The 10,890-nt window shown below is 42.0% G+C and overlaps 1 protein-coding gene across 5 annotated transcripts; it reads left to right on the top strand.

The window, feature by feature from the left end:
- Nucleotides 1-720: 720 nt before the first annotated feature.
- Nucleotides 721-10,029, top strand: LOC119295600 (probable peptide/nitrate transporter At3g43790). 5 transcript variants are annotated; one of them, XM_037574034.1, is made up of 17 exons: nucleotides 722-977; nucleotides 1,430-1,470; nucleotides 1,913-1,973; nucleotides 2,097-2,199; nucleotides 2,426-2,528; nucleotides 2,617-2,670; nucleotides 2,762-2,824; nucleotides 2,910-2,959; nucleotides 3,039-3,114; nucleotides 7,015-7,185; nucleotides 7,855-7,942; nucleotides 8,357-8,442; nucleotides 8,531-8,638; nucleotides 8,867-8,911; nucleotides 9,002-9,090; nucleotides 9,545-9,588; nucleotides 9,755-10,029. In XM_037574034.1, exons 1-17 carry the CDS (start codon nucleotides 821-823, stop codon nucleotides 9,856-9,858), a joined length of 1,443 nt encoding a protein of 480 aa, XP_037429931.1. In that variant the 5' UTR covers nucleotides 722-820; the 3' UTR covers nucleotides 9,859-10,029. The 5 variants fall into 5 exon arrangements, with proteins under 5 accessions (XP_037429932.1, XP_037429931.1, XP_037429930.1 ...); XM_037574033.1 differs by having other exon boundaries at nucleotides 724-977; nucleotides 7,015-7,215; XM_037574036.1 differs by having other exon boundaries at nucleotides 871-977; nucleotides 1,430-1,545; nucleotides 7,015-7,215.
- The last annotated feature ends 861 nt before the right edge of the window (nucleotides 10,030-10,890 follow it).

Below are 10,890 nucleotides of genomic sequence, written 5' to 3' on the forward strand. Positions count from 1 at the left end.
CGACAAGATGCCATACAATGATCGGGATTAGGTGAAATGAGGCAGAGAGTATTTCCAAAGTCTTGCACATCCCAATCAACGTATAATTACGGTGTCGGAGCTAGCTCCTGGGGACGAGCTATCCTCTGTTTAATAGTTGCGTCTTCCAGGTTAAGACAAACCACAACCGATCACATGTATACTTGCGCAGCCCACTCTACAGGTTTTGGGAGAAGAGAGAAAGAAAATATCGATAGCCGCCAGCGATCGAGGCAGGCCACCGTTGATGGAGACGGGGGAGAAAGTGGCGGGCGCGCGGTGTAGCGTCAGGCCTCTCAGCAAGATTCGAGAACTGGGAGCATCGCTTTCGGTTCATGTCGGCATTTATTTTCGTGTGATGATTTGTTGGAATCGTAAATCCTGGCTATCAAGGAAGGCCTTATGCTGGCCTCACAACGGAGCAGCCTCCCAATAGACATCGAATCGGATTGTGTCGATGCAGTTAAGGTGGTGCAGAGTACAAAACAAGATTCGAGAACACATGCATCGTAAAAAACCAGCAGACATGTAGTACAGTACTAGGAGTACATATCAAAGCACTATTTGAAGAACAGACACGAGAGACCGGCAAGAGGCCACGCACGCGGATCAACTAGGATTGCAGGTGAAACCACAGCATAAACCAGTTCCAAGAACAACATTACATGCATGTCTCAATCAACTTGTGCCCACGGTCGGTGAGCACATGCATAAAAACCACCCCCTCGCCCTCGTTTATTGATCGCGCTGCACAGACTGAGTGGAGCTGAGCCACTGAGCGGTGAGCCTGGATAAAGGATCGATGGCCGGCGGCGAGGCAGGAGCGCCGTTGCTGGAGAAGAAGGAGGCGGTCTACCGTGAAGGGTGCCCGGGATGCGCCGTGGAGCGGAGGAAGACGCTGAACCCCGGCGTCCCCTACAAGGAGTTCTTCCACATCTGGACCATCATCCTCGCCTCGTGTATGTATCTACCTAGCTACTGGTTACTTCTGCATCACATCTCTCTCTCTCTCTCTCTCTCTCTCTCTCTCTCTCTCTCTCTCTCACACACACACACACACACACACACACACACACACACATATTTGGAGGTCAGGTGATGTGAAGCAGAGCATTTTGAGTCGTAGTTGTTCTGTTTTGGTACCATCTCAGAAGATCGGTGTGTCAGTTTGGCAGCTTAAGCTGCTGCAGTAATCCGTGGCAGAATCAACGATGAGCATCAGTTTCTGAAATGTCTGCCTAATTAATTCCTGAACAATGATACCAATTACTATGCATGATTGCAGCTATCCTTGTTCTTACAATATATTTATGCATGATTTTATCTACCTTTGCTCTATTTTTGTGCCATCTGATAATTTGAGCATCAATGTAAAAGGTGTATTTTTAACTCTTTGCCATTCTCATTCTAGGTTTGCCAGTATCGTCACTATTCCCCTTCTTGTATTTCATGGTACGTTTTTCTAACGCAAAAGAAAAACCATAACATTTGGGATCAAAAGAGTACAAAACTCGCCCATGGAATTATGTGAGTACATCGTTTCTTTTTTGAAGACATTAAGCTTTGCATTGTAGGAAATGTTAAATGATGAATCTTGAAACTATAAATACGCTCTAGTTTTGTCTGTGTACATAGTTTGTGTCTGCATTACATATTCATTTGTCATGTTATTATTTAGTTCCCCAAGAGTAATAAGTTATGATATCATTTTACTAACATAAATTGCATGCATCTGCAGTATGGAACAGGAGCAGTGTTCTGTACATTAGTCCTGACTTGGTTATTTATGTTAATAATAGTGTAGTACTGTATCTATGCAAATGTCGGCCCAACATTATCCATGACCACAGGTACCCTTTGAAAAATATTGTGTGATACTCCTCTCAAATAACAGATACGAGACTTGTACATTGCCAAAACAGTCGAGGACATTGGATTCTATGCTGGGTTTGTAGGTAAGACCCTTCCAAATTGTTGGAACTCTAAGTTCTAAGAGTGTTATATTTACAGATAATACAAACGTGTTGTACACTCTCACTCAGGAAGAATGACCAATGGCCTATTCTGAAACTTTGTAGGCGCCTCCTATATGCTTGGTAGAACTTTAACCTCCACTGCTTGGGGGATGGTAGCAGACCGCATTGGGAGAAAGCCAGTTATTGTGCTTGGACTTTTCTCCGTGTTAGTATACTTCTTCTATGTTTACATTACATAAGAATGATTTTTTTTTGCGGGGACACATAAGAATGAATTTAGCTACTAGCTAGCGGTATTTATCTTTCACTATATTTTTATGACACATCCCAGATTGATTTTCTTTTTCGAAAAGGAGGATGACCCCCGGCCTCTGCATCTGGGAGATGCATACGGCCATTTTATTGATGATGTGAAATTTATAATATCGCAGGATTCTATTCAGTGCTTTGTTCGGACTAAGTGTGCATTACTGGATGGCAGTATCTACACGATTTCTTCTTGGTTCTTTGAACGGCATAATTGGACCTATAAGAGTATGTTGGTTGTGTGCTCTGAAAGTCTGAAGTTTTATTTGTCATTTGAACAAGTTACGGCTGTTTACTTAGCAATTGATCGTTGCAGGCTTATGCTATTGAAGTTTGTCGACCAGAGCACCACGCTATTGCATTATCACTTGTAAATTACACATGATGCTCCAAACATTTTCCATTGTACTCTAATTCTGTAGTTTAGATAATGCATTCAATTTTTTTTTTGGTATGAATAGGTTAGCACAGCATGGGCAATAGGTCTCATTTTAGGACCAACGATTGGCGGATATCTTGCACAGGTATTCATGGAAACTGTAGTAATACATGAGTTACTGTATCCTATATTAATCAATTCATATTATGTTACATTTACTTTTTTGGTAGCCTACAGAAAAATATCCAAAGTTATTTCCCGTCGACTCATTATTCGGAAGGTATTTTTTGTTACTGTGAAGTTATTTACCGTCGACTCATTATCCTTCAACTTACTAACTACTGAAATGTTTTTTTTAGGTTCCCATATTTATTACCTTGTCTGTGTATATCAGTCTTCAGTTTTCCTGTTCTAATAAGCTGCGTTTGGCTCCCGGTATGTGCCGTTAATCCACAATGTTCTCATTGCTTATACATTTTGCTGCAAATGTGCGAACAAAATATTCATCACATAAAGATTTTTTTACAAAGTACTCTAATGTAGGGTCCAAATAATGCGAAGTATCCGATGGTTGTGCACTGATCCGATGGTATGCTAGGATCAGTAGTCCGATGTCTAGTCATGTCAAAGATTTATCAAGCTCATTGTTTTACCATTTCAACTTTTATCACCAACTTCTGGGTTAAGTAAATGTCAGGTTATACAACTTATGACTTATTTTTATTTTCCTATGTAGTACTAGTACAAGTATTCTGCGAAAAATGATACATTTTGATGCATGTCTCTAGTTGTATAGTTACCAATAATGAATAGTAAGGTCTCGAACTAGGCTTTCGCCGCTTTATAGATAAAACAAACATCCATACAGCCAAGTATCAGGAGCAATAGTACGAACAGACGGCTGGGGCCATAACACAAGCATGCCCAAGAAACGAAGAAGAAACATAAAAATGCCACCTAGTGCCAAACTCCCAAGCATGCCTATGGAGCAGAAAGACGCCGCGCCGATGCCACCAGCGCATCCAACATCACTCCAAGCTGGTCGCGATCCCGCTGCCTAGCAAGCGGGTGTCAGTGCTGTAAAAATGCAAGAAATTTGAAGAACGAGTCAAAAGCCCGTCGCCGGATTCGCTCAATCACCATTTTATTGTGAGTAGTCCAAAGGGTCCACGTCAACACCGCAAAGATAAACCAAAAAAGTGGCGCTTGCAACCCGCCTGGGTCGCACTGGCCTGCAGGAACTCGGCCAGGTGTCCGGCCTCCCAATCGGGCACGAGGGCCTCCCGAACAATGCTCCAGAACGCCCGTGCCGCCGTACAAGAGAACGTGATGTGAGTGCCCATCTCCGGGACACTACAGAGTGGGCATACGCCATCACCTGGGCCGTTGCGCTTAAGAGCCTCCGTCCCCGAGGGCAAATGGTTCTGAAGCAACTACCATACGAAGATCTTTATTTTAAGCGGCACAGGGGCCTTTCACGGTGGTGATAGCCACTGTATTATCGGTGCGCGGCACAACGCCTGATATGCCGAACTAGCAGAGAATTCTCCCGAGGGAGAAAGACTCCAGGAGACAGTGTCAGGGGACTGTGATAGCTCCAACGGGACGACATCCTTCAATCTGTCCCATTCTAGAGCCTCCTCCTGGCCAAATGACTGGTGGAACGCGGATGTTCCACTGGCTGTCTACACATGTCGCGGAAACCAGAATAGATGGGTTCGTACATATAGCAAAAAGACTAGGGAATCCAACGTGTAGTGGCTCATCACCCATCCAACGATCGATCCAAAACTGAGTGCCATTCCCATTCCCAACCGAGAAGGTGGCTCCGAGCCGGATCTCGTGCTTAATCTTCTAGATAAATTTCAAGAACCGGGACCCAGTTGCACGAAAGCATGCCAAGAGGGGCGCACCCCACAGGTATTTGGCTTGAAGAATTTGCAACCGCAAACCACCCTCTCCACACAAGATCCGCCAGAAGCAGCGCAATATCAGGGCGACATTCATGCGTCGAGAGGCCGTGATGCCTAGCCCACCTTGTTCTTTAGGTAGGCGGATGTCCGCCCATTTGACCATGTGGTACTTTGGGCGGCCATCGGCAGCCTGCCGGAAGAACCTTGCCAGCTCCTTATCGAAGGACCCGTGGACACCCTCTGGCAGGATATACGTCCCCATCATATACATGGGGAGGCTGGCGAGGTTAGAGACAATAAGGATGGTTTTGATTCCTTTGGAAGTGAACCGTACACACCACGGCTCCGCTCGGGATGCTACTCGTCCAACGAGCGGATCATACTCTGATGATAAGGTCTTGGAATCCGACATCGGCATCCCCAGATACACAATGGGGAAGGTTCCCAGCCTACAATTAAGGCTATCCCCAATCCTCTATTGTTCCTCCGCTGAGTATCCGAGGACCACTACTTCGCTCTTGTCAAAGTTAATCTTTAGTCCCGACATGGCGTCAAATCATAGTAGTAGGAACTTAAGATTAACGATGTCCATGTCCGATCCCTCCACCATAATCATGGTATCATCCGCGTATTGTAGATGAGTGACACCGCCACCAGGGACCAAGTGGCTAACCACCCCTTTTAGGTGGCCAGCCAGCCTAGCCTTGTCTAGGATGCCAGCAAGGGCATCAACCGCAAGGTCGAAGAGAAAGAGGGGAGATGGGATCCCCTTGCTTCACTCCCCTAGAGGACCGAAAGTAGGGTCCAACCTCCCCATTGATATTAATGGTTGTGTTCCCTGTACAGACCAACAACATGATCCACGAGCACCATCTCTCATCGAACCCTCTCCGTTGCAGCACCAAGCGCAGGAAGGACCAATCCAGCCGATCATAGGCCTTTTGGAAGTCCAACTTAAGAAATACGCCCTTATGGCCCCTCGATGCCACCTCATGGACAATTTCATGGAGGGCCAGGATCAACTCATGGATCCCTCGGCCCTTCAGAAATGCGGACTGGAGGTGGTGTATAATCTATTTCGCTACCGGGGCCAGGCGGCTCGCACATACTTACGCAAAGATCCACTCGAGAACGTTGATCACCGTAATCGGCCTAAAGTGTCTGATGTACGTAGCCCCAACTATTTTGGGGATAAGGGATATGACACCATAGTTTATGAGGGACATATCTAGTGTCCTAATATAAAATTCATGGAACAGAGGCATGACTACCGACTGTAGGACATTCCAGAACTTCTGGAAGAAGGCCATTGGAAGGCCATCCGGACCCGGTGCAGATCCAGCCTTCATGGACGAGATAGCGCGCCCAACCTTTTCTAGCGAGAATGGAAGAAGCAAATCTTCATTCTCACTATCAGAGACCCGGTCCTCCGAAGGCCAAATCCCTCGGCAACGGAGACCCCCTCGCCTCGGCGCTCTGCCATGAAGAGCTCCTTGTAAAAGGAGTATATATGGGAGCTAATCTCATCCGGATGCTCCAGGAGGTTATCCCCCTCCCAGAGACAAGGAATGCTACATTTCCTACTACGGCCATTGGCAATCGCCTGGTAGTACGCGGTATTCGTGTCTCCCTTGAGAAGCCAATTTTGGCCCCTGCAGTGTTGCCAAAAAGCTCCTCCCCCTTGTATATCTCCATGAGCGATGCATCTAGGGAGTACCGCTGGATCCAATTGTCGGGGGTAAGCCTCGGGCCGTCAGCCATCCCATTTAGCACCCTAATCAGGTCTAACAGGGCCCCTTTCTGGGCCCTGAGCTCCGCACCAAGGTTGTCCCCCCCAGCTCCGCATGAATTGCCTAGCCATTTTGGCACAATGGTGCCAAACATCCACGACACTGAAGACATGGGGTGGGGAGGCCACTGCCTCAAGCCACCGGGCCTTGACCATGTCAACGAAGCAGGGTTGCAGCAGCCACGAGGCTTCGAAGTGAAAACGACGTGGTCGAGGCGGGGCCTCCTCCCCGAGGTGAAAGGCAAGGGGGGGTGATCTGAACCGACCCTAGTAACCGCCCTGAGCATGCACAGTGGGAACATTAGTTCCCACTGAGCTGAGACTAGGACACTATCAAGCACACTTCGGATAGGGTCCACTTGCTCCTAAGCTCTTAGCAATTTAACCAAAATTATGTGATAAATTTCACAAGATAATGCATAACCACATATTATACTACTTATCACTTGATTCTAGTTTTCCCTTTTTTCACTAGTAAAGTATTCCATGAACCCTGAAACAAGGCATACATGGAGTTTATTCGTTAGACCTAAATGCCTTACTTGATTTGGTCCTAATTTGATAAGATCCGCCGTGCACTTCATGCTATCTTTAGCTCTTAATAACATAATTATAACATAACATAAATTTCAGGAGACACTACATAACCACAACACTGATGAAAAGGAAGATCAAGCGAGTGAATCTTTGACTGCAATTTTTTCTACTACGGAAGTGATTGTCGAGCATAATATTACTTCAACAACGAAAAACAATGTATTGAAGAACTGGCCATTGATGTCATCTATTATTCTGTTCTGTATCGTATCCTTTGATGACATGGCATATTCAGAGGTATCATTTTAAACGGGTTTTCTTGAAAACTTATTGTTTCTAATGTCTCCTTTATGGTGTTGCTTTAATACCTCTTTATGGTGTTACTTTAAAACTATATGCTTTCAACAAAAAAAATGGTCTCATTGAGCCTCAGATAAACTAATAGCAAACACATGCATAGTGAAAGACATGATTAATTGTCCATATTGTTTTCTTTGATACATTGGTGATAATTATTATAACAAGCTAGACATGACATGAATAATCATATGTTATGTTGTCTAAGCTAGATAAATTTTCCGAATAGTTTGTATTATTTTCTATTAAGCACAACTAATAATATTACATACACATCATTTTCCTTTCACATGAGTTAATTATTTATCATCATCGATGATCGAGTTGTTCAAGCCAAAATACCATATACAACAAAATGAATAATGCCCATACTTTCTTTCAGTATATCTTAGTATTCCTTGCGTTAGTCACCATGGTCAATAAAGCCATTCATATTATCCCATTGTAAACTATATGAAGAAAGAAAAAATTGAATATTGTCCTTTCGGAAATTTCCTTTGTGCCAATAGTCAAAGTTAGTTTAGACTAGAAATTTAGTTTCTATCACCTTAACACTTATGTTTCCGATAACATATCTAGATATTCTCCTTATGGGCTGAAAGTGACAGAAAGTATGGTGGACTAAGTTTCTCGTCTGAGGATGTTGGTCAAGTTCTTGCAATTACAGGTATGTATGTTTGTTCTATATTATAATGATCTACATGACCTTACTATACATCAGTACTTCGATCCACTTCTTGTTCCTTATTGCATATGGCATCCCTTGTTTGAGTTCATATGCGGGTGTGGTAGAGAAACTGAAGAACACACCATGGTTGGAAAGACCAAGAGAATCAATTTTTAGTTGACAAGAGAAAGATAAACAATATTTTTTTACTCACAACTCGAATTGTGTTGTCTCGCGGGTATGAGATTGTTGAATTATGATATGGTGTATGATATGCTGGAGTGTCTTCACTATGATATGGAAATATGTTAGTGCCCCTTACCTTTTATAAGAACCCCTACTTTAAAATACTAATTTTCTAATTTCATACTACAATACTTGTTTCCCCTGATGATTTCATATGTTTGTGTATAGGTGTTAGCATTCTTGTATACCAAACTTTTATTTTTCCCCGTATTATCAGAGTTATGGGACCAATCAATACTTCTCGTGTTGCGATGGTGAGTTCAAGTTACAAATGATTGTCTTTCAATGGAAGTTCACTTTTAATTTGGATCGATTAAATATGAATGTGGAATAATTTTGCAGAGTCTGTCTGTGGTGCTTCTGTTTACATATGCACCAATCACACATCTCTCAAGACCTTGGTCGTCAATAGCAGTAAACATTGCATCGATTCTTAAAAATAATTTTCTCGTGAGTATCCATATCCTAAATTTTTGTATGCCATTATTAAGAATTTATGAACAACTTGATACACGATTCTTTTCTATCTTTGCAATGACTAATGCAAAGTGTTTTTACAACAACAATAACCTCGTTTTTTAACTGCTACCTTATCTTGTACAATGATTTTTAAATATAAATATATCAATTTTCTCTCAGTATTCTTACTAACATTGTCCACTTTCACATATTTATCAGATTACCATTGTTACTAGTTCTTTCATTCTTCAGAATAATTCTGTGGTACGTGCCTTCGTATTTTAGTCAATTACTATTTTCGTGCAATTGCATTTTCTGCAGTTTTGTAATTGTCTCTATACATGGGACTGACAGACTCAAGATCAAAGAGCAACCGCAAATGGCTTAGCCACCACTTTAATGTCCTTTTGTAAAACATTTGCTCCAGCAGGAGGTGGAATTGTGTAAGTATAAATCCATAGTATGTTATTATTTCATAAGAACATAAGCTCTTGGCTTCCATTTTAGAGCGACATGAGAAACATTTTCTGATATTTCAACCACCGCACATATAATTCCCTTTCAAGGTTCAAATTTTTGGGAGAAACATAAGCCATATCTTCCATCCTTAATTAGGTTTAAACTTCTTTAGATAGGAGAGCTACTATTTACACCAAAGATATAAATATAGTGACCACTAGGGTTGGAACTACATATGCTAAAACTAAATCAAAGTTAGTTCCAGTTAGTTTTTACCTGTAGTACGAGTAAATGTAATCCTAGTGATCATTGTACTTATATCTTTGATGTATATGGCACAAATTTAGTTTGTTTCTAAGATAAATTAATCATCCGCAAAAGTGTGCAACATGTAATGGTTCTAGTGTTCACATATTTAATAATTATCTGGTAATGCAGGTTTTCATGGGCACAGAAACGCCAACATGTTTTCTTTTTTCCAGGTAAATTATATGCAAGGAGTGCTTTGATATTTAAAATAATAAATGAACAAATTGATTTGTTTATTTTGTATTGATCGGTATATGTTTTATATATAATTAGACAAGTGAGATTCTGCAAACTTCCTATTCTTGTTAACTCCTCCTTTTTGGCTTTTGCTATATGTAGGTGACCAGATGTTGTTTTTTCTTTTGGCTATTGTCGAGCTTGTGGGACTTGTTTGGACATTCAAGCCGTTTCTTGTTGTGCCTGATCAATTTTCTTCAAATTAGCACTCTAGATTTGTACGTGCTATTATGAGTGCGTGCCTGTATCGTACTCTTCTTACAGAATTATATCCATACTTTGGTGGTATACGCGCTTCGAATTGGGTTGTAACGTAATTACGTGGTTAGGATTTTGCGGAGTATCTAAAATAAGGAGAAAACCATTTTCAAGTGTCATTATTATCTCCCTGCAAACAAATAGTGCCATTATTTATTAATTACAGAAAAATACTATGAATCAAATGCACCCCTATTGTCCAATTGTCATGGAGCCTTTTCTTTTGAGAAAATCTACTTTATATACGTGTGCATGTGTGCACTCTGGTGTTGTGGCATCCTAATGAAATGTTTTCCTTATAGAGAGATCACATGCATGAATCCAGAATTTTACACGTCATGCTGACATCATCATATTAATTGTTTTCTTTGAGTTTTTTTATCTTGCAAATAGTTAATTTGATAGCTGCTAGATGATTCTTGTTTCAAGATGATTGTCTCGAAGATTGTGTATAGCTACTGTTGGTGCAATAGTTGCCCTTTTGTGTTTTGGAGATTGTTGACAGAAAGAGGCATAGACTGATTTGTTTGCTAGTGCACACAGAGAGAATAGTCCATGCCGAATCGAAAAGAATGCTATCTTTGCTATCAAGTTCGAGGAACTTCATCGAAGGATATTTGTGATGCAGAGATGATTGAGTCATATCTATCGGAGCCGTATAGGCGAGAAGATTGATGTGAAGGAGTTGACCCCTTGAAAATTTATTGCTGACGTGAAGCAATTGGTTCGATGTTTGTCGGAACAAAAGTGACCGCAACCAAGAAGGTCGAAGGCGAAGTGAAGACGTAGCATTCATATCGTTCTTCTTCTTTTTCTTGAGTCATAGGACCTCCTTACTATTAATAGGGGCATATGTTCTCGACGCTTAGATCCATTGTGATGCTTAACCCAAACCTATGCAAGACTGAGAGAAATCTCTTTATGCTCCGAATGATTACCTGCCAGCAGAAAACATAGTTCTTCTGTGCTGCAGGAGATAT

The sequence above is a fragment of the Triticum dicoccoides genome, chromosome 4B (assembly GCF_002162155.2).
Source record: "Triticum dicoccoides isolate Atlit2015 ecotype Zavitan chromosome 4B, WEW_v2.0, whole genome shotgun sequence".
Taxonomy (NCBI): domain Eukaryota; kingdom Viridiplantae; phylum Streptophyta; class Magnoliopsida; order Poales; family Poaceae; genus Triticum; species Triticum dicoccoides.

Coding starts and splice junctions, on each gene's coding strand:
- LOC119295600 (XM_037574033.1), top strand. CDS start 821: ATGGCCGGCGGCGAGGCAGGAGCGCCGTTGCTGGAGAAGAAGGAGGCG. Junction 7,216..7,854: donor ATGACATGGCATATTCAGAG/GTATCATTTTAA, acceptor TAACATATCTAG/ATATTCTCCTTATGGGCTGA. Junction 8,443..8,530: donor ATACTTCTCGTGTTGCGATG/GTGAGTTCAAGT, acceptor ATAATTTTGCAG/AGTCTGTCTGTGGTGCTTCT.